The sequence below is a fragment of the Diuraphis noxia genome, unplaced genomic scaffold, assembly GCF_037042655.1.
Source record: "Diuraphis noxia isolate RWA-SAM2 unplaced genomic scaffold, SU_Dnox_SAM2 contig0002, whole genome shotgun sequence".
NCBI lineage: Eukaryota > Metazoa > Arthropoda > Insecta > Hemiptera > Aphididae > Diuraphis > Diuraphis noxia.
Window position 1 is genome coordinate 7,268,624 of NW_028301712.1, and position 24,001 is coordinate 7,292,624.

Sequence of the window (24,001 nt, forward strand, 5' to 3'; positions counted from 1 at the left end):
ATATATATATATATATATATATATATATATAAAACAAATATTATCAGTAAAAAGTACCTATGATTGAAGTAAGCCAAGATTCCACAATATTTAACTCAACTCTTACGAAAGATCACCTATTCAATCAAGATGTATTTGACAACCATCATAGTCAATTGTTACGGCTAATAATTGATTATTATGCAACATTAAGATTTCATTTTTTCTGAAAAACACATACGCTTTCAATAACAAGTAAAAATATTATAAGAAATTATAAGAAATTAATTTTATTCAAAAACCAATAGACAGTATTTATTTATTTTTATTTTTGTATGATTATAGTAAAAATCAATACCTATTATCAATTATGTAATATAAAAAATAAAAATTTAAAATATGGCAATATTTATTATTAAAACACTAAAACAGTAAATACACATGTGAATAATTTATCTTAAATATATTATAAACGTAATTAATATTTTGAAAAAACGCGCAAGGTATCTAAATATAATATTAATCAGCAGTCAACCTAATCTAACTTAACGCACTTCATACATCCATGTCAGAGACTCGTGTTTCAATATACAAAAAAATGGAGTCCATTTATAGCATATGATCTAAGATTTGCAGGAAGTATTTTCCGTACGGAACAAGATATTTCTTATAATGTGATCTAGTTCCTTAAGTATCCACTAAGGCGGAGTTAATAATGATAAAAGGTAAATACTCCCTGCACACCGCCTGTTCTATATCCTAAACATTTCGTGTTCAACTCCACACACCCTCCAACCAAGTCGCATCTAGTCCTGTGTACCTTAGTCCATAGTTTTGACATGTCAGTTTACTTTATTTAAACAAATTGAGCAATTTTTTGAGTAATAGACTGCCTGACTAAGATATTAAGTATGATACATTCTTTTTTTTTTTTTTTTGACAGCTTTTGACTAATTGTTATCTCTAATCAATGATCGCCATTTATAAAGATCCGTGTTTGACTACTTTAAAATGCGAATATCTGACAATATGTACCTAAATGTTGTAATTTATTTTAACACGAATAACTTAATAATAGATGTATTATATATTATAATAAATTAAGTATAGGAAAACGGGTAAAAATTTTTTTAAAGGTATTTCAACGAAAGGAGTGGGGGGGGGGTTGAGCTCCACAACGGCTTGTTTCATTTAAATATATAATGCCCCTACAAGTAAAAAAATGAAATTCCAACTACACTCAAATCCATATATTAACCCATCATTCAGTCTTGATTTTTAGACGCAATTGGTCTGTAGAGATATATTTTAAAATTGTATTTCATAATATGATGGTTCTCTCATCCATTAAACAAATAAAAATGGAAATGAAATCACTATAATTGCCTATTTAGGTGATATATGCCTAAATTATGTGCTACCTACAAACTATATCTATTTCGTGTATAATGGAATTAATTATATAAAACGTCTGGTCCCTGTATCGTGAGATCATCATAATTCTAAATGCTTCGAATATACTTGAAAAATATTACGGTCCAATACTATCAACACGGACTAATCCAGAGGATCAGTGCTGGCGTTCGTGGTTACGTCTAATTATGCGTCTTGATGTTGAAACGATCAGCGACGGTTTTCCAATGTTTGGACAGTGGTTTCGCCTTGTCGGCGGTCCGGTGGTTGACTGCTTGCACCAGATTGCTGAACTGCAATCTGGCCATCAGATGCCTGTTGGTGACGGACCGGACAAACTGCTCGTCGTAGCAGTCGGCTGGGTCGCCGTCCAGCCGACAGTGTGCCTCCGCCTCGGCTCTGGTCAGCAGCACGCAGTTCCACGGCGACCAGGGCTCGTGAGGACGCCACCGGACCAGCCGGAGTCCGTTGAGCTGACTCGACTCGCCGACGGCCGACTTTTCACGCCACACGACGGACACTAGCCGGTATACCTCGGTGGGCTGCATCAGGAAACACTCGGACCCGTACGCAGCTTTCTGCATCTCGTCGTGCCGGAGCGCCTTTAACATACGCCGGTATGGGGCCATGTCGATGCGCTTGTGTCCCACCTGTTCGGTCCACTCGCAGCTGGCGCACACATTGGTCCGGTTCACGCGACTCTCCAGCGAGAAGTCGGTGGCCGCCAGGTTGCGTTTGCACCGGATACACGTGTACACGTTGAGCACGCGCTTCTCGGTAGGCCGGTAGTAAGAATCCGCTTCCGGATTCACGTCCGGCTGCCGGATGTAGTGCCGGAACATCTGCTCAACGCGGGATCGCGCTGACCGCAAGCTGTCCGCATCCGCACCCATGTCGGCCAGGCCCTTTTCCATCGCCACGGCCGCCAGAAAATGTTCCTTATACTTGTAGCACGACCCGGACACTGCTGCATGCAGCTCGTCGAGCGCTTCGGCCCGGTTAACGCCGTCACACGGAATAACTATTTTCGCATAGATCTCCTTTAGCGCCCGGGCCTTCTGGTTGCCCACTGTGTCCACGGTAAGCAGCTTACCCGATTTGTTCTTGAACATCTTCGGCTTGGACGTCTTGTTCAGGAATGTCACGTCGTCATGCTTGGTCAGTTCGTACTTGAGCTCTGACCGCTGTTTCTCCACCTCCAGCAAGAACTTGATCTCCTTCTTAAGCAGGTTCATCTGCGCCGCCTTCCTAGCATTTTCAACTTCGATCTCCTTGACCCGCTGCCGCTCCTTCTTCCACCACTTTCCGATCATCGTGTACAGCGAATAGAAGTGCTGCTGCTTGGATTCAAGAGCCGATGTCGTCACCGCAGCCGCACCACCGTCCGGTCCCGACGTCATGCTGCGGGACTGCCGCTGCCGCAGCATCCGCCGTTGATCGTCATCATTTTTCGCTTCAGCTTCGGCTGCGGCCGCTACACGCCGTCTCTTTCGTGCCGCCAAAGTTCTCCTGAATGCTCGCTGTATCTTGAGCACGCTGCTTAGAACGTGATCTTCTTGTAACCACGACTGGTAACTGTGGTAACGCCTCGGCCTCACCCACTTGCCATCCGTGTATCCGAAACTGCCGCTGTAGTCATCGCTGTCGGTCTGCGTCCACGCCGGTCGGCTCGTCGCCCGGCCCACCGCTCTGTCGATGCAAGTCTGCGTCCGGCCGTCCACCCGGTGGACAACGGGCGCATCGGTCGTGACAGCCTTGGGATCAGTCTGCGCGGCCGCATGGAAGTATGTCTTGCCGGTCCGCTTGTCCCGGTACCCACCCAGCCACCGCTTACGGCCTTCCACCCCTCCACACCGTTCGATTTCCACCACGAGTCTCCTGTGGTTAACGTCTACTGTGATGACGTCCACTGCTGGCAAGTAGTACGCGGGTGGCTTGGGAAGCTGTATGCCGTCACCCCTCAAGTATAGTTCAAAAATGCCCAAAGACGTCGCCCCGAGCTCCTTGAGCGTCTGCCCGTCATGAGGCAAACGCAACACTACTCCTGTTTCTTCGCGTTCAATAACTATTCGGTTCGGGTCCATGTTCAGTGTCTGGTACAGGTGCGACCTAAGCGCACCAATGTCGGTATTTAGGTTGAACGCCTGCGTCAGGGTTTCGTTTGCATCCGTACGGAACTTGACAGTCACAATCTCATTACCACAGTAATTTTCGGTTTTCATATCAAGACTTTGAGGCATTTCATCCGGCATTATAATAGTGAGTGTTATATTATTATACTGTTATACAAATATAAATACATTATAGATAAGTAGTACAATCCATTCACAGTCTTCACTAGTTCACTGAAAGAATGTGATGTGGTCCTATACCAGGGGCTATGTTTATTGATTACACTTAAATCTCTATGACAACCTAATTTGGAATTGTTTGTTACCTACTAAACACAATTTAAGATACTATCTCAGATTGTGGCATTGTGCTACTAAATAAAATTATTTTCCTTTTTTTTTTATAATTATACAGTAATATTTTGTTACAACCTAACAGTTGTGAAATATTATTTTTTACATTAAATTGTATTGTATAACTTAGGATTACAATAACATATGAAGGTGTATAATGCATAGGTAACACAAATAATTGGTTTAAATGAAATGTTATGCCTCAAATCTCTAAAGGTTCTTTATTGTCTCCATCTTTATTCTTAAACATTGTTATCAACACTGTTAAAAGAGGCCTGAAACCAATAAATTAAAATTACTGAAATATGAAAATATTATAATATTATGAATTAATCATTATAGGCACTTTTATCACCCAATGATCAATATTCAATACCCATTTAATACCTAATAGGTACATAACACTTACAATTTTAATGTTTCATCATTGTCTTCAAGGCATAATAATGAAGTCATCTGCTTTCGATAACCATTTGTGTTTAACTCAGTTCCCAATTCTTGAAATAATAAAATATGCATTAATTACAAATTTCTAGCAGTTGGTATTTTTTCATTTTAACCAAATACCTACCTTTCTTAAACATTGAGTTTGTCAATTTGTATCCCATCCAATCCATGTATTCAGTTATGAGCTTATTAATCAACTCAATTGTTTCAGATGGCACAGGTTTCTTTTCGGTCGTAATATTGATCACACCTTTTTCCCTAAGGATTTTTTTTATTTCATTTTCTACTGTTGATGTAAAGGTATCCCAATTAGGGCCATTTTTTAGAGACTGTTTAACAACTAGGAATCAAAAAAAAATGTTATTACCATAACATAAATTTATTTGACTATAAATTGAATAAATAAATTATAATTGGTTATATATAGTTTTAAAGTTTTAAGAAGAATTCAACAGGCTTAGGTTAGGTGTTAAATCCAAATTCACAAATTTTTTTGTCACTGCTGGTAGTAGTCTTTTAGAAAAAAATCTCATAAATATGAGGATAATTTATTGCAAATTTATGATTTAAAATGGTTTGAAGAAAATATAAATTGTCTATGTGAAGCAACTATTTTATGTTTTTATGATGAAAAGTGAATTTTAATCATGGTATATTTCAACCATTTAAAACCCCACACTGTTTTATGTTTAAGAAATATAGTTGGAGGTTGACTTGTACACAGGGTAATGGCAATACTACACAGAAGTATATATAAATGACAAAGTAGGAGCGATAAACAGGTGTTGCCTAAATCTATAACACAATTACTGAAGTACTGAAACAACAAACGACTGGAGTATAGATACATTTGTGACTGAAAGTACTTTATTTAACAGATTATACCTTAATTTTAGATAGGCTGAGAGAATTTTCTTAGAAAAATTCCTAGGTTTAAATAAAATAATATATTTTGTAGTTGAACAATTTAAATTATATTTTATATTTAGTTAGAACATAATTCATAATTCATATTTAAATATTAATCAGTTATTATCATATCTTATTGAACTGCTTTTATCGACCGTTTGTGCAACCGGCCATTAGTTTTGTTTCCAGGGATTTTCCCCCCAAATTCGTATGAATATCACCGAAATTCATCAGGACAGCGAGTTACGAATTTGTTGAATATTAGCAGGTCGCAAATACCTTCGAGTAACTTTGTATCCACGACATCAACTTGTCGTTCCATCGCCACTACTAGGCTAGTAGTTTCTAAGTGTCTAGTAAGTCCGCAGAGCTGACTTTGAACTACTGAACTCGCACGCCTCGACTCAAAAGTATTGGACGTCGAGAATTCCTGGATTATAACGTTTTTGAATCGTAATTCCGGTTCCTAAGCGACAATGGTAAGGATGACAAAGTATATTATACTGCTATATTTTGTCAAAATGACAGCAGAATATATTAAATTTTAAATTAGAAAAGACACATAAAAAACTACCACGGATAAGTTGTCACTAACCAAAAACACATAACAGTGGTCAGTCGTCAGTGAGCCTGCAATGTGAGCAATGAGCTATGAGCATAATGATAAATGATAATATGCAATATGCAGTCATTGAACTATATGATAACTGGAATGCTCACCAAGCAGTGTTGCCCGAAACGGAATGTTAGAACGAGATGGGACATACTAATGGTGTTACTATCTTTGTCTTACACATTGCGCTAATATCTTAAATTAATTTACCGCGGTCCGCGATACTATTTTAGACTTTAGTTTGGTTTTGGTTCTTAAAATTTGGTATCTTTATATTTTATTTTTTAACTTTCACAAAATTTTTATGATTAAATTGATAGAATATAAATAATTATAATTTATAATTTATAATACCTATAACAAGTATTGAAACATGCTTTTCTTGTGGACTTCTACATTTGTCATATAAAATTCTAATAAATTCAATAGTAGCAGTAGCATTTTTAAAATCATTATTACATGTTTGTAAGAACTGTAATGCATCAGCTACGCTGCTACTCAAAACCTGGACTGCTAAAGGAACACTCATTTTTTTGTTTTTATAAAATATATGTAATGAACTTAATTTATTGGCAAACTTCAAATTTTCAATTTGCTGAATTTCATGAAGCTTTTTTATATAATCAAATGATATCGTACTGCCTGAGTGAGATAAACTTAATTCAGCCATACAATTTCGACAAATTTTCATAAGGTGGCAAGGATCAATAATACAATGAATATTTATAAGAGGTTCATCTGGATGAGGAAAAGAAGATCGAATATTTGAATGATCCATGCTACAGCCTAAAACTTCATAAGTCTTTAAGTTTGTGGTTGTTCCATCACTTGTCAGAGATCGAACTGTAATTCCAGCTTCATAAAGAACTGAGACAACAGCAAGTACTAATTGGCTCTGTACTGTAGCATTTATTTTATTTATAAAAAAATAAGCAACTGGATACTTAAATTTTTTATTTAAACTACCAATTATAAATACTAGTGCTTCTTTTGCTAACTCTTCATTGTCTGTGTGTGCAATGCCACAAAGATCACAATATCCATATACTTTTCCACTTTTATCAGGCCAAAATCCCTCCCTAATTGACATGGCATCATAAATTAAAGCAACATCTTTTACATGCGAAAAATTAGATGCCTCTGACTTTAATTTTTGTTTAAAATAATCAATCACTTCATGTAAAATACCAGGGTTACAATGTCTGGTAGCTATCCATCTACGAATAGTAGAAGGATCTGGTAGTGTACTTCTTTGCCTTATAAACTCATATGCTCGAGGGGAATAAAAATGCAATGTTAAACAAAATTCCCGTATTTCTTCTGAATATGATTTGTGATTTGAAGCAGTATTTACATTAGCAATTTCATTTTGAAATAAAGCAAAAGGTAGAGAAAAATCAAATTGGTTTTTAAAAATATCTTCAACAGTATCTCCAATTAAGTGATTATTTTTTAATAGATTTAACATTTCACGCATACTACTTACTCGCTTATCTCTTCTAATTAATTTCTGTTGCAAAATCCTATTGTCTCGTCGTAAATCTTGTAAAGTTTTTTCTAATTCTTCTCCTGTTAATTTTGTCTGTACACCAATGTCGACAAACTTAGTTCCGGTTTCACATATAGACATATATTCACTATTATGAACAGCTAATAGTGTGGCTGTGTCCTAAAATACATTTTAAATAATTATTTTTCTAAAGGAAACAAATTTCTTTATACATAATGGCCATGTAATAATATAAATTCTTGTTTTTGTAAGTATATTTACTTACTTCTCGTTGCAAAATTCTTCTTTCTTTTATCTTTGGTGTTAAATGATTTGGGAAATTAAATACAGTTGGTATAGCAGATTTTTTTAACATTTGTTTCCCACTTACAACAGCTAAATAGAAATCATTTTCATTGAAATGCAAACTACATAAAGTTGAGCTGGAAGTAGGTTTAAAATCCTTTCTTCTTACAGCATGTACCCATTTTTGAAGCCTCTCTTTCTCTTTAAGAGGGAACCTTAAATATCAAAATAATAAATGTACATTTGTTTGAAATTTTCAATGTGTAAATTCAATAACATTTTATACTAACTTGTGAAATGACAAGTCTCCCCTAACGTCACTTGAGCTAGTACAATTAAAAGCACTACAATAATTCACCATCTTAACTTGCCCACTAATTGAAATTTGTTTAAGTTAAAGTTTAAAAGTTTAAATCAAAGAACAAAACGTTAAACGAACGATATTATTATTATTTATTGGTAAACAGTCGTATTGATAGTGTGATAAAAAGAAATAGCAACACCATTCTTATCTGCTGTCTTTTTCTAACAGGCTATCTCGGTTATGTTTACATTGGTCTTATGGCGGGTGAGCATTCCAGTTATCATATAGTTCAATGTATGCAGTATGCTTAATGTTTAACGTATACCGTATACCATACCTACATTGCTACTCTTGCAGTCTTGCTAGCTAGAGACCCATAGCCATATCGCGAACTCTGATTGGTTGTATTTAACTGGTGATAACAATTCAAATTTTGAACACTGATAAGTTATAATTGATTATTATCATAGAGCACGGTTTAAGATATACAGGTTAGCTATCGCCGGCCCGCTATACGGTCTGATTGTGTAACGGTTCAGTTGTTCATATTTTCACCACACGCGTAAAGCGCTAGTAGTAAGTAGGGCTATATTTTACTTATAATAGGTAGTGTACTAGTGTATCCTACATGATAGAATTTAATGAATTAATGATCATACATTTAATATCTAAATAAATATAATATAAATTTAAAAATAAATTTAAATATATTTATTCAGATATCTATTATGTCGATATAATATTATATATTATTAAAAGATGGTTTAAAAACATATCCAATCATCTTCAAAACTTTTTAAATAACCTTCAGCCCAGCCAATTACCTACCTACATTAAGATATTGTAATTTTTTATGTACCGAATAACGATCACAAATTCATAAATAATGATTAAAACAATTATTATATATATTAAAACACACTTTATTGTCGCCAACCCCTGAAGTCCATTTTGTAATAATTTGATCTTCAGTAAAGTGGTTAGCACATACTGCTGAATTTTTGGTAACAATAAGATCCTTTCGGGGTATCACATTTATCCATTTTTGCCTCAAACTTTCATTTTTTGGAAAAGAGAAAGTAGATACAATTTTATTAGAGTTGGACTTATATCCAGTTTGGCATCCAACAACGCAGCACGAACGTGGCATTATTCACTATGATAAAATATTGGACCACAAAAATTAAAAGAAATACATTATCAATATAGTTAGGATGTAGATGACCTAAAAAAAAACTTAAAAATGCCTAAAAAAACATAATAAGTGAAAAAAATGTATTTATAAATAATAATTTTTATTAGAGATATGGGTATAATAGTATTTTAAAATATGAATTATAATATTAATAAACAATAGTACCTATACATTTACATTTTATGCATTATTTAAAATTATTGAAAATAAATTAAAAAGTAAAATATAAATAAAGAATGTATAACACCAAAAACCCCCACAATAATAATATTAAAATTATTTATTTTTTTAATGTTATACAAATTTTCTTTCAAACCTAAAATTTGAGAAAAATGCCCCCACATTGTACATAAACTACAAAAAATGACATAAAATATAAAAAAAATGACTTAAAAATGTTGAAAAATGACCTAAATAATTTAAAAGTTGTATCTACAGCTAAAAATGCAAAATAAAATTAGAATATTCTGCATCAAGGGAGCATAATAATTACTTAAAGGCAATCGCAATAATTCGCAAATCTCAATCAGAAATTAGAAAAGAAATAGAAAATCACAATCACAATATTGAATTATCGAATAATAATATAGGTAGTTCCGAGTTCCCTAACATGCTATATGACCCTACTTACTACTAGCGCTCTACAGATGTGGTGAAATTATGCGCTAAACCCGTGACGAGTTCTGACCGCAGCTATCAATACAATTTAGATAGCCGATAGCTAACCTGTATATCTTAAACCGTGTCATAGAGTAATATTATAATCATATAATTATATCACTCTGATTATTATACTATTATTTTGTTTTCAATTTGTTTTTTTCGGTATTGATCTTCAACCATATAAGCTAATATGGTCTTATTATTATATTTATATTTATTTATTATATTAGCTTATATGGTCGAAGGTATTGATCACGGACTAGAGTTATGAACCACAGACTTCTATAATAAGTATAAATTAATATTAATTAACTGGGAATTTCCCTTTTTTTCTTTATACCGTTTCTTTATACTGTTTATTCGTTAAAATTTCTAATATATTATTATATTCCAACAAACAAACCGATTTTTTTTTAAGAAATTGCATTTTTAGTTTTTACCATTTATCTTAGTACAGAATCTAAGAAAAACAAAAACTATACATATTTTATTTATCATTATTTAGTTGATGAATGAACAAAAATGAATAGGTACACAGAAGATTACAAAACAAATTATATACGCTGGTTTTAAATAATCTAAGCAGTATTAATTTTTTTTTATATAATATAGTACTTGTGTAATTAGTACACGCAATTGCTAAGAAAAATTGAAGATTTATTCTAAATAAATATACTGGTAGAAGTATGTTGTATGTGACATTGTTAGATAACCTGTACCTATAGTCAGTAGGAATACCTCAAATTCATATTTACTACTCTCTAAGAGCTGTAAAATGTAAATTATTACACAGTATAAATTCAATTTTATTTTTTATTTTTTTGTAAAGTATCAAAAACAAATTAAATCATCGTATACAATAATTACTAATAACAAAACAAATATTACAATCAACATGCATAACAAGTTAACATTATAATTTATTTAATAGGAAAATTCAGACCTTGGTAGTGAACGAGGAATATTAAGAGGATGCTATACATGCATGTGTTGTCTCCGTCTTACAAATGTAAAACATTGCAATAACTGTTTTACACGGGAAAGAACCTCTCTAGCTGTAATTCAAACTAAGCAACCAAATTTTCACACTATAAAGAGGAGAATATTTTACTGTGCAACATTGTTTTTATTTTTTCGATATCAGAACTAGAAAAAAAGTTATTCAAGTTTGTAAAACTAAAAACATTGTTGCACGGTAAATATTCTCCTCTTTATAGTGTGAAAATTTGGTTGATTAGTTTAGATTACATTTAGAGTGGTCCTTTCCCGCGCAAAACAGTTTTTGCAATGTTTTACATTTGTAAGACGGAGACAACTCATGCGTGTATAGCGTCCTCATAATTATGATTTATGAAAGCACATTAGTACTTTACTAAAAAATTACAAAATAATAAAGTTAAAATAACAATAATAGTAATAATAATAATAATAATAATAATAATAATAAAATTAATACAAACAAAAATACATATTTTACAAATGTTTTAAAATCATCAATTTTCTATTTTTCCTAACTCTTTCTGATACTAAAGATTTATTTAAAAATTTAATGGATGAAAAAATTCTAAACCTTATAAATAAATTTAATAAAAATGTTTTGTTAAAATATTCACAAGGGTGTTTTAAACGTGTGTTTACTAATAAATCTTTTAACTTAGCCCCTACATTGTCTTCAGTAGCTAAGAAAGGAAAATGTTCAATAAAAATACTTTCTAATTTAAAGATATAATTGTAAAAGTTATTGTGTGGCATTAATAATTTTCCATAAAGAGAATTGTCATTAGAAGTAGATTTGAAAAAACATAAAAGAAAAGATTGTTCAAGGTTTTGTTGATATTTAGCATAATTAATACAATCCTGACAAACATGTTTTTCTAAACATTTTCTTATTAGATATCTGCATATATATGTTAAAGCATTAGTTTCAGGAATATTTAATTTTCTGTAGTCTACAGTACCGATAGAGATAGAATTGAATTTAAAAAGATTATCTTTTGATTGTTTGGCATTAACAATTTTTTGAAATGATGGTGAAACATTATTTAATTCATTTACTTTACAAAGAACACTATCAAGATCTTCAATACAATTTGCATTTGGAGAATGCTTGAAATATTCAAGGCAAAATATTTTTTTAAAGGCCCAAATAAACTGAATGGGTGTAGGATTATAACTATTACCATGTTGTTGACGAAATATTCCGAACAAATTTTCTAAACAGTCTTGATTGATTTGGCCTGTCTGAAGGGCAAATCCTTTATTTTGTTCAAGGTTTAAGGTATCCCACAACATTCTTAAACCCGATATGCTAATCAACCAACCATTAATAAAATTTACTCTTTTAGTCACATCAGATCCATCATACTTATTAATTACTTTCATGTTTTAAACATTTCAACCATTTTATTTAAATGATCTAACTGATGTCTATCATTTGTGAAAGGAGTATTATATATTTTGCTATTTGGTGTATCAGATGAATTAAAAATATCAAATAATCTATCCATAAAATTAATAAAATTGATTGTATATTTAGAGGTTTTTGGTAGAATACCCTGATTCAATGCTGCAGACATTCCTGTGGATACACTATGACTAAATACATAAGCCGCTAATCTAACCTTCATTCTTTCAAAAGGACTTGGATGAATATGTGAATAAGTTAATTTAGGAGCCATTCGCACATTATTATAAAAAGTATCAACATGTTTTTTTTCTATTACATCATTATTAACAATCAAATTGTGTTTGAAAAACATATTTCGAGTCGATTTCAACAAATGAGGTGGGTCAAAGATATATATGATTTTGTCATTGTCAATTTCAAAATATGGCTCTTCAGGAGTAACACCATTGATTTTGGAAAAATTTACGAAGTTAGAACCTTGGTCGGTAACAAAAGCTTTAACATTAATATTAATATTCTTAAGTTTTCGAATAGTAGAAACAATTATATTATTTAAATCACTACCTGTACAACTATTAGAAATTAAATAATATGCAAGTGGCTGTTTCCAATTATGATTAATACCTCTAATCATAAGAACAAGGACATGTTTGGCAGGATCATATGTTTTACTTGACTTTGAATGATTAAAACCAATTATTTGATCTTTAGATAAGTTATAAAATAAGTTTGTTTTAAGTGACATTTCGTCTGCGCAGAGAATGCAGTTTAACGCATCAGAAGAAAAAGTTTTAGTTTTGAAAGATAGAAAATTAAACATAAAATCATTAAGGCCAGATTGAAATTCATATTTAGAAGTAATTTTTCTGAGAGTTCTAATAGTAGGAAGACAAAAATTTCTTTGAAGCAAATGAAAGACACTAGGACCCAGAAAATAGATTATAAGTGCAAATTGTTTAATTTCATTTGAAAAACACCTCCCCTTTGGGTTTTTGTCTTTATTAAGGACATTATTTTTTACCACAATAAATAATGAAGGTGAAATATACTTTTCAACTAATTGGAGTACATTTTCAATGGTGTCTGACTGCTCCAAACATACTGAAAGACAAATAACATCATATTCCAATTTCTTGATATTGGTATGAGCTTTGGCAAGTTTTTTTCTTAGAGCCTCTTTTCTTGGGGTTTTCAATGACAAGTGTTTGGGAGTTTGCAAACCTGTTGTTGCTTCACATATCTCTGTAGAAGTGGACACAGATACACCTCCACCAATAATAGACCGTGAAGAAGACGAGACTAAACCAAGAATAACACAAATTGTATTAAAATAATATTGGATAAGTAATCAACAAGTACACTGTACATTTTAGGTAATACACCTAATATGTAAATTACCTAATATGTAAAAAAACAAAGGCAATAAAATTATATAAATGTTTTATAAAACAATAAGTCACATACCAAGTGTTGAACATGATGGGTGGTCATCAACTGAGAAAATGTTATCAGCCATTAAACTACCCTCGCTCGACAGATTTGAAATTTCAAAATTTTTGCAGCCGACAAAAGAATTATCTTGATATTCTGCTGGTTTTTTGGCAAATAATGTCGGGATATCAGTCTTAGTGAGTCTATTTTTTAAAGTATTTTGAAACATGTTTGTTTCAAAATGCAAGGAGCACCACTTGTACGTTTTGTTAAGAACATCAAGATCTGCAGTCGGTAAGTATTGAGCTTCGCATTTTTCAACCCAAGAAGCACACCTAAAGTAATAATAATCATATTTAACATCTAGTATCTTGGTTCAAAAATAAAATAAAAATTATTTAGATGTCCAATCTGTTACATTATTTTAAGAAATACTTAATACACATTAATTTACATGTGCTTATTATATCACATTTGTAAATACTTATGTTGAATTTTATGGGTAAGTAAATAACATATTTAAAATTAAATTGAACATAATATTAGTAAATACCGTAAAATATAATTTGTTCTTACCTTGAATGGTCTTTTGGAAATTTAAAAAATGATATTTTTATTTCATCATTGTTGTTTGACCAAAGGCTGGTACAATACGCCAACGAGCATCTACTACCAGCGGCATTTTTAACAAGTAAAGACATTATTGGTAAATAATGTATACAATACCAAAACAAATAACAGCAGATAACAAAAAAATACAAAAAACGTTTGGACTTGTGTTTTGACACAATCAGAACATATTGTCTGGATTAAAGTGAGTAGCACATATGCTTGAATTGTGGTTTAAATTCATATTTAAAGTTATTTTCTATTTATTTTTTAAATTTTTAGGTACGCTAAATAAGGATACATTGCGATATCCACAATTTTTGACACAACACTTTGGCACTATAACAGTTGGAGATTATAATAATTAAAAAGTATTAAATACTCTTAAGATAAGTCAAGCCCACATTTACAAATTAAAATTATTTAATAACAATAAAATTATAAAATTAAAGTAATTGTAATTTTTTTTTTTTGCGGCGTTTTCTCAAATAGACAGTCAAATCTTTATTCTTTAATCTTTAATCTTTTATATTTACCGCCACCGGTGTCTGATAGTAATATCACAAATCACAATAACATAGTATATTGATAGGATAGTTTTCGGTTTGCCGCTAGGGTTCACTACAATCTAAGTCTACACGAGTCTTATCGCAAAACATATAGAACGGTCATAGACATATTATTAATATGACGTCTATCCGTCTATGAGAACGGTCCATGTATCATAATTCATAAGCAATTTAATATAGGAGTTGTGCAACCAGTATATCATATTATTATCATAAACCGTGGGCTCAAGACAAGTCTCAACAACACTACAAACGGTCAGTGGCCACGTGCAGTAACCTAATCCAGTGAACACACAAGACACATAGACATATTAATAATGTCAATGACAAGACAATAAAATAATATTATTATTTCAATTTACTACTAATATTGTAAATTTGTAAAGATAACGTACAATTGAGACATGATTCTTGATAAAAGTTATTAAACGTGCAACGGCGAACGCAGCATTGCTTGTAGCCTGCAGCAGCTGCTGTACAGTATAATAATATTACAATAGTGATTACTGGATACTGATTGGTAAACAAAAGTTGGTGTAGTTGCGGTACTGCGCTTGAATGCACTTTCAAAACATCAAAACTATTATAACTACATTAATGTTCTGATTTGACATTAATTGTTATTTAACGTCTTTACGAATTACGAAATCCAAATATTTACTGGACGTTAATCGATGTTTAATCATCATCGCTATTCCTCCACGGAGCTAATATATAACACTCAATATTTATTGTGATTTTTGTCCGTGTTTGAACTGGACTACAAGAGTGGTTTTACATTTTTGAATTTTTTTGATATAAATGATTAACTGATTTGATCTGTAGAAGCATCTCAATTGATTCCACGTTACTCACGTTTTGCGCAAAAATGGATGTGGTCAATGAGAGTGAGTAAAACATGTTTTGCTGTTTGTTTACAGACACTATTAAATCGTGTTGGTTATTATTTGTTTAGATTTCTATCAGTTGTTGCCGGAAATCCAACAGGCCATTGCTGAGTGTGATTTCATTGCGGTTGATGGAGAATTCACTGGTCTTCATAATGGTACTATGGTCAGCATATTTGATACTGCTGCTCAATACTATCAGAAACTCAGAAGTAATTGCATGGACTTCTTGATGGTTCAATTTGGTTTGTGTGCTGTCAAATATAATACTGAAAAGAAAAAGTACAATATCATCTGAAAGTTATGAATAGTTGATCGTGTTTTTACATAATTTTTTTCTGTTTCATTAGGTTTACATACAGGGCGTATAATTTTTATACATTTCCTAAGCCCATGAGTCGATATGCTCCAGATTGCCGATTCTTATGCCAGTCTTCCAGCATGGAATTTCTTAGCAATCACAATTTCGACTTTAACAAACTGTTTAAGCATGGTAATCTACAATACCTTAATTTTATTTTCTATGTTAAAATAACAATTTTTATTTTAATAGGTATTCCTTTCCTTACTGTACCCGATGAACAAGTATTGCAAAATGAACTGTTAAATCGATATAAGCAAAATTGTTTACAGTCTCAGACACCATCAAAAGTCTCTGAATGTATACCTATACCAGACAATCATAAAGCAGAAATAGAAACTGCTTGGTAAATATTGTTTTTTGCTTTTTAAAGTTATTTACCTAGTAAGTAGAATATAGATTACTATGTGTATTTTAATATTTGTATTGAATATAAAACTATTACATCATGGTCTACTATTAATTTAACCATAACAGTTAAATTGCTATTAGTTTTCCATTATATTTAAAATGTTATAAATTTGTTTTTCCATATTTTACATTTCATTTAGTCCAAATTAATAACGAACATAACATTTTGTATTTGGAATTTAGATTTTTTTTTGATTATTTATAAAATGTTTTGCTTATTCACATTTTTCATGCATGACTTAAAATTATTTTGTTCATATATTTATATAATTGTTTAGCTCCTTCAACTTCTGAGCCTTTAGATTACTATAATTCCATTTACTATGTATACTCATTATTTACAAATAATAAATACATTTTAATAATCAATAATCGCAAATACTTTATACTGGGTAGCTTAATAAAAACAGCAAAGATATAGGATATTTTAAACATTAAAACTTTAATTATTAGTCATTAATAAAGATTATGGTTATAATTAGTGTATATTAGACTACTTATATCAATTTAATAATTTGTTGACAGTGAAAAGGTAAAAGAACTTTTAGAAAGTGAAACGATTTCTGAAGTCATCATAGCAGAGAAAACCAATTCTTTTATCCGTAAACTTCTCTATCAGGTCAGTTAATAGGTTATTTATATTAATATAATAATACCTATATAAGATTATAACTTATGTATACTAAATAATTATATTCATATACATACTTAAAAGTTAATTTGAGACAAAAAATATTCAATAATCCATACTTAAGTGACAATAAACAGCACAAAAAGATTAAATTACTTGACTGACAACATTTTCTAGAATTCAGTCATCTTCACCCATAAACGACAAAATTATTAGTAGGCCAATATGACACAACAGCTGTGTAAGTTTATCCTCATCAGTCATCAAAGATTATGACCTATGATAGAACGCTTAAGAGAACATGATACACACAAAAACAATAGTAAATAATAGTTGCACAAATGTTGCATATTCTACATTTATAATAATTATAATTATAATTCTATCTTTGTCATATCTATGCTTGTACAAACTCCTGTTGATCCTTAATAACCCATGATAATATACATCAATAAGTTATCGACGAATCACGAAAAATATTGGTTTTTCTTGTGTAAATTTATAACTATGCAATTACCTTAGATTAGATTGCAGTATATTATGTACACATGCTGAACATTTCATTAAAAAATTTTATTTTACATTTGTTTTTTAAAAAACATATATGTATATTGTATATATATTAAGATTGTATAATATTTTTACTCAAAACCGTATAATTCATTGATTTGTAAAAAAAAATATTTTACACATTTAAAATATGAATCTGTATATTTTATTTTTATTTATTATATATAAATCCAGCCCTATTAATAATTAGATAAGAATAATAATTAATCAACCAACAAATTTTTAAATATTAAAAATATTTTTAGAAGCTCTTTAAAAAAAAATTCTGTTATGAGTACATTAAATCATATTTTTCAAGACTTTTTTCTTGTTTTTAGAGTATTTCTCTTGTTATAAATTATTAGCAAAATAAAAGTTTTAGAAAATCATGTGATTTATACCTAAATTTGTTCTTAAAACTATGAATGAAATAAATGTACCTACTTGTATTAAGCTAATAAAATTATTTATGATCAGTGAAAGAAACTAAAATAACTTAGAAAATATAAGTATATATACAATAAGTAATAGCTCATTGTTACTTTACTACTTATAGGATGTATTATTTTTAACCTCATTAATTTTATATATTATTTATTATTCAGTGTACAATGTGTGTTTTTACTTACTTTGGTATTAGACCAGTTATTATTTTATATCAATACATTTTTAATGTTAGTAATATTTTTTTCAGGAAGTTTATAATAGGTATTCAGATACCAAAGTAAGTTTACAGTCAAGAATAGTAGAAGATATTGGTAATGTAATGGTAGCTTTCAAGGGAAGAACAAAATTGTTAATGGCACAGGAAAGAATGGAACGGGAACAGATAGAGTTAGAAAAAGCTGTCGGTTTTTCAGCAGTCTTAAAGAAAATCATAGCTTCTGTATATTCTATATAATTTTAATGGTAGTTATTTTTATTTATTAACTAGATTAATTTTTATTTCTAGAATAAACCGATTGTTGGCCACAACATGACATTAGATGTTTGCCATATGATTCATCAGTTTTGTTTACCATTGCCATCAAGCTATAGTGAATTTCAAGCTATGGTTAAAACAATATCATATAGGTATGTCATATTTTTTTCAATAATTTAATATTGTAAAATTTAAAACATTGTGTAAGAACAGTTATGTTAAGGTTTTTGGATACAAAATACATAAGTGGTACAGAACCACTCAAAGGATTCTTCAGTTCAACAGTACTAAATGATTTAAAAAAGTCACTAGCTGAACAGTGTCAATATTATACAGACTTAGGTAACTAATTTATACTTTATTTTATTTGTGTTGTTTTTTAATAAAATATTTATTTGTGTTATAGAACCAGAGGTTCCTGAAGTTGGTTACTCTGAGGACATATCTAAGTTGCATGATGCTGGTTATGATGCATATTTGACCAGTACTGTTTTTGTCAATCTTTGCAATTTATATGGTCAGTTTTCACAAAAATTTATAACAGTAGTGTATTATGTACAACAAAAAGTAGTAAAAAATATATCTTTAGCTTTAATATTAGAATGAATTTATTTCAAGATTTATAAATAAGAACATTATCTCTGTTTTGTATGTTGGTTTTAATAAAAAAATTTAAGCAAGTTTCAAGCATTAAAATTTAAAAAATTTCTTAATTTGCTTAGTAATTTAAAAAATCATAAAATTTCAATATTCACACATGGTTAATTTTCTTACCTTTCGGTATGTATGATAAATTCCTTCCAATAAGCTTAGAATAAAACATTAAACTGGTTTGTTGACTGAATGAATTTACACATTTGTACAATACATGAATAGGGTATATTTTCGTCTTAAAAATCTTAAATATAATATTATATATTGATAAATGATAATACAATTAATTAATTTTTGCTTACATATCTTTTCAACTAAATTATACTTTTAGAATATTTTTTTTCAATATATCAATTTATATTTTATTGTGTTATAACTTATTAATATTCTTGATATGCGTAAGCAATATCAATGGATTCAAATAAAATAAAATATTGTCCTAAATAAACTTCAACATGGATATTGACAAATGAAAATGTATATAATTTTATTTATAATGATATAATCAAAATAAATATAGCCATATTTTACTACAGTAACTGTTGAGCATATTATTTTTTGATTCATCTGTGTTAAGTAGAACCAATTTTATGTTGCGTGCTTAAATGATAGAATAATTTATTATTAAATAGAATATTATTCTGTTGCTGATTTGTATGATATTTTAATGTTTAAGCAAGCTATGAATATGTAAAGATGCACATAACTCGCTCGAAACTTAAAATTTTAAACAAATTAGAAAACACTGATAATTTTCTTATATTTATGTTTGTTGATAAGTAGTCAATTTGCTCTAATAATGATTCTAACTATACAAAATTAGTTCTGCAGAACCCAAATTTACATGTTTTACATGAGACAGAGACAACATAAAGCTATGAAATGTTCTAAACAGTTTCTAATTTTGTGTAGTATAATACTAGAATCTCAGCATATAGAGCATCATCTTAATACGCAATATACCTTATTTCCTTTTTATCATATGAACTAATAACTAAGCTCTTTTCAACCTTAATTACTCTGATACTTTTATATACTTTAAATCGAGCACACAAAAACTGACGTGTAATAGATCTGAAATCCTAGCGGTTTAATCATCTAATGTGTTCTCAAATCTCTAACAATAACATATATATATATATTGATGAATGTCTGCAGACAGAGTATTGGTCGTGGTGTAACAATGGTCATACCTCAGTTTTTGTGTCTTCGACTATAGTACCTACTAACAATATAAATAATATAGTATGTCTATCTGTAATCATATTTTATCATCGGTATATTATTATAAAAATAAAATAAATAACTAAAACTAAGAAATAATAAAATGTTATAGTATAATAGTTATCATCATATTGATATAAGATGATTTTCTAAACTTTAATATTAGAACTAAATAGAAAATGTTCATCTGATCCCAGAAATCTTTTTTACCTAAATAATTCACTATACTCTATTCCAAATAAGATCAGCCTTTGCGGCCAGTTGTGTGCATGGGCGTGGCAGTACAACTTAGCTGGATGTACAGATAGTTGACTGGGTGAGGTGACAAGCAGGTGTTTCCTGACCGCCATCCGACAATAACTGATCGCCGCCAAAGGCTGATTTTATTTGGAATAGAGTATATGTTTATTAGAAATTGCAAGCAACAGTACTAATTCGACCCCTTGTTCATAATTTTATTTTATTTCAGCCAAAGTGAAAGGTATCAAAGAACACATTTCTACAGATTCTTCTTACCTCAAGCAATATGAAAATAAGTTAGTACATTTAAATTTTACATTATTCTATTTTACCACATTCATCATTGTGTTATTATTTTTTAGGCTCTTTATGATTCGATATAATGAAGATCCATGTTTAAATTTAAATGGTCCTGAACGTAAGTTTAAAATACTTTAATTTTTTTTTTTTTTTTTTTGCAGTACACATGTGGTTAACACTGCATTAACATTACTTCCACTACAACAAAATCTTAAATGTTTGTACTAGAAATGGACATCTGATTTTACCATCTAAACCTCTGTAATTTTGTAAAAAATTTTACACATAAAAATATGTTTTCAAATTAAAACTAAAATTATAAAATAAATATATTGAATTGCTAATATTCCGTATATTATATTTTATCGGTGATACAAGTCTATCAAGTTACTCTTGTAATATAGCCTTACATTACAAACCTAACAATTAATTTCAAGGATACAACTATAAAAATTTCAAATATTAGACCTTAAACTAAAGGGAATAATTTAAATATTTACGTGTAAATTCATAAGTAATTGTATTTTCTAGCTCAACTTCAAAGAAGCCATGTTTATCATATTACATTCCCGCCAGAATGGAAAACTATTGATATCACAAACATATTTAGTCCTTTTAGTAAGTTACATCATTTTTATGAAAAAACAAGAATAATTTTATATTATAATAACTGTTATAGCTAATGTATTTATTAAATATATAAATGATACATCTGCTTGGGTGGCATTGAGAGATGCATCTCAAGCAAAAGCAATGAATAAAATTTTGCCGAAATTGCAAGCTCTTCATAAAAACATTATGTTGTTACCTTGGTCTATTTACTACAAAGATACATTTACATCGAATGTACCAACTGCAACTAAGAGGAAGATTAGCAATTGTTCATCACCACCTCCTAAGGATAATGTAGATTTTTCGATTGCTGAAGATTCTTCTGATGATGGCCATACACCTGAAAAAGTACCACGTATTTCAAGGGGGTAATTATATGCCATTTATTTGTGTAAACAGTTTTTGTAAATAATGTTATTAATTTTTTCTTAAATGTGTAGAAGAAGAGTTTCAAAAGGAGGAACTATTAGTCCGATATTAGAAGGAGATGAATCTACTGAATTAGGTAACAATTATTGATTATAAATTTGTCACTCATTTATTAAATTTAACTAATGTAATTTTTTTTTTATTCTTCCATTATTAATTTGCTTATGTTTTTATGTTTTTATAAGATGAAATTTTCCATAAAAGTATATGCTATTATTTGTTTAAAAATGCAATACTTTTGGTATAAATTATAGGAGCACACAACACAAAAATAAGTTTTTTTATTTGAAAGAATGTTCGATTATAAGGATAATGGTATAGGTTTTACGTTTCTACTCACATTATTCAATAAGTTATGAGCAATTGAAAAAAGACGCGTGACGTCATTATGCCCTACTGTTTGTAACGGTTATCTTATACGTGTAAAAATTCCTCGCTTCTCACAACAATTTACCCACCTAAACATTTTATTTTTGAAAGTTAATTTACGTATAAATGTGTGGTTTTGTGTGTTTAAGACGACGCAAGAATCAGAATTTTTATATGACGTTTAATTTTTTAAATATTTAAAATCTTAAAAGAGAAATTTTTGAATTTTTATTTCGTATTTAAATCGCCATGGAACGCTGTTTAAAATATCACTTTTAAGATTTTAAATATTTAAACAACTAAACGTAATTTAGAAATTCTGATTCTTGCGTCGTCTTAAACACACAAAACCACACATTTATACGTAAATTAACTTTCAAAAATAAAATGTTTAGGTGCGTAAATTGTTGTGAGAAGTGAGGAACTTTTACACGTATAAGATAACCGATTACAAAGAGTAAGGCACAATGACGTCACGCGGCTATTTTAAAATAATTTATATTATATCTCTTACAGTAATATTTTTTTTTGCATCAGATTTTCACCAAATCATTTCATATAACCATAGCTACAATAATTTAACATTTAAAAAGAATTTAAAGAATTTTTTTGTGTTGTATGCTCCTTTAAGGAATTTAAATGAGTTACAATGTTTTAAAATGAATTTCGTTTATTTTCATTTTAGTAAAATGTTTGAGTTAATTCAAGGACTTTGGATTAATTTTTTAATTTTACTATATATTTAAAAATGTGTAAAAGTTGCATCATAAGTATAAAAAAAACTATAAAACTTTGATTTTGTAGAATTTACTTTAAAACATTAACTAGTTAGATAATTTTTTTAACATTAAAAATATTGTTCTAATGTATGCTCTAAACACCTAAACACCAATTACTATTCTTTCATGCAACAACATTAATTGTTGATTATTAAGTATCATAAATTTGAATTTAAAAACTTTAAATAAAAAACAGTCTTTTAAAAAAACACTTTCCACAAAAATATCAGCAAAATATTGCTTAAATATTGCATAATTTTTTTCCCCCATTAATTTTATTCTACTAGTCTTCTTAATATCTTTCCTTTTACTTACCAATATAAAATTAATCTTGTGCTAAATGTATTTTTATTTTTTATTTTTTAGATGCTGATTCTTCAGCTGTATCAAATATCACTTGTGTGGATTCTAAAAATAATATTTTAGATACTCCAAGTTATGCTCAAACCTTAAAGACAAAAAAAGATGCTGATACTACAGAATTAAAAACTATTTTTCCAGTTGCTTCGTGGGATTAGCAATACATAATTATTATTTTAATACAATTTATTTGTAAACATATGTTGTAAGAATAACATTTATTAAAATTTTTATTTTATAGATTTTGTTTTAATTTTGAAAATAGAACTTCTTAAATAATTTAGAAATACTTACAATAATATTCTGAATTAATATAATTAACAGGGCTGTGAATTGCATGCTTTTAAAATTTCTAAAATATGTAAATAATTCACTTCAAAAGATATCTTATATAAAAAAGCTTTATACCAGAGGTAGGTATTCAACCTTATTCATTTCCCGACTTTTTTCTGTGTATTTTTGACACCTCCCAAA

At 29.8% G+C, this 24,001-nt stretch overlaps 3 protein-coding genes across 4 annotated transcripts; 1 reads left to right on the top strand and 2 right to left on the bottom strand.

The window, feature by feature from the left end:
- Positions 1-370: 370 nt before the first annotated feature.
- LOC107170436 (IQ motif and ubiquitin-like domain-containing protein) lies at positions 371-3,805 on the bottom strand. The gene has a single exon (XM_015520555.2). The coding sequence runs from the start codon at positions 3,642-3,644 to the stop codon at positions 1,575-1,577; it is 2,070 nt and encodes a 689-aa protein (XP_015376041.2). The 5' UTR covers positions 3,645-3,805; the 3' UTR covers positions 371-1,574.
- Positions 3,806-4,050: 245 nt separating this feature from the next.
- On the bottom strand, positions 4,051-8,282 carry LOC107170437 (THAP domain-containing protein 1-like). Of its 2 annotated transcripts, none has more exons than XM_015520557.2 (4): positions 5,493-5,826; positions 4,429-4,644; positions 4,267-4,354; positions 4,051-4,132 (listed from the first exon to the last, which is right to left on the bottom strand). In XM_015520557.2, the coding sequence occupies exons 1-4, from the start codon at positions 5,533-5,535 to the stop codon at positions 4,060-4,062; spliced, it is 420 nt and encodes a 139-aa protein (XP_015376043.1). In that variant the 5' UTR covers positions 5,536-5,826; the 3' UTR covers positions 4,051-4,059. The 2 variants fall into 2 exon arrangements, with proteins under 2 accessions (XP_015376043.1, XP_015376042.1); XM_015520556.2 differs by lacking the exons at positions 4,051-4,132; positions 4,267-4,354; positions 5,493-5,826 and adding exons at positions 7,313-7,495; positions 7,602-7,836; positions 7,912-8,282.
- Positions 8,283-15,320: 7,038 nt separating this feature from the next.
- On the top strand, positions 15,321-23,767 carry LOC107170434 (poly(A)-specific ribonuclease PARN-like). Its single transcript, XM_015520552.2, has 15 exons — positions 15,321-15,686; positions 15,755-15,968; positions 16,037-16,179; positions 16,240-16,393; positions 16,984-17,077; positions 18,333-18,524; positions 18,591-18,712; positions 18,784-18,902; positions 18,967-19,077; positions 20,908-20,974; positions 21,041-21,096; positions 21,510-21,596; positions 21,658-21,958; positions 22,031-22,095; positions 23,534-23,767. Exons 1-15 carry the CDS (start codon positions 15,668-15,670, stop codon positions 23,683-23,685), a joined length of 1,896 nt encoding a protein of 631 aa, XP_015376038.2. The 5' UTR covers positions 15,321-15,667; the 3' UTR covers positions 23,686-23,767.
- Positions 23,768-24,001: the final 234 nt, after the last annotated feature.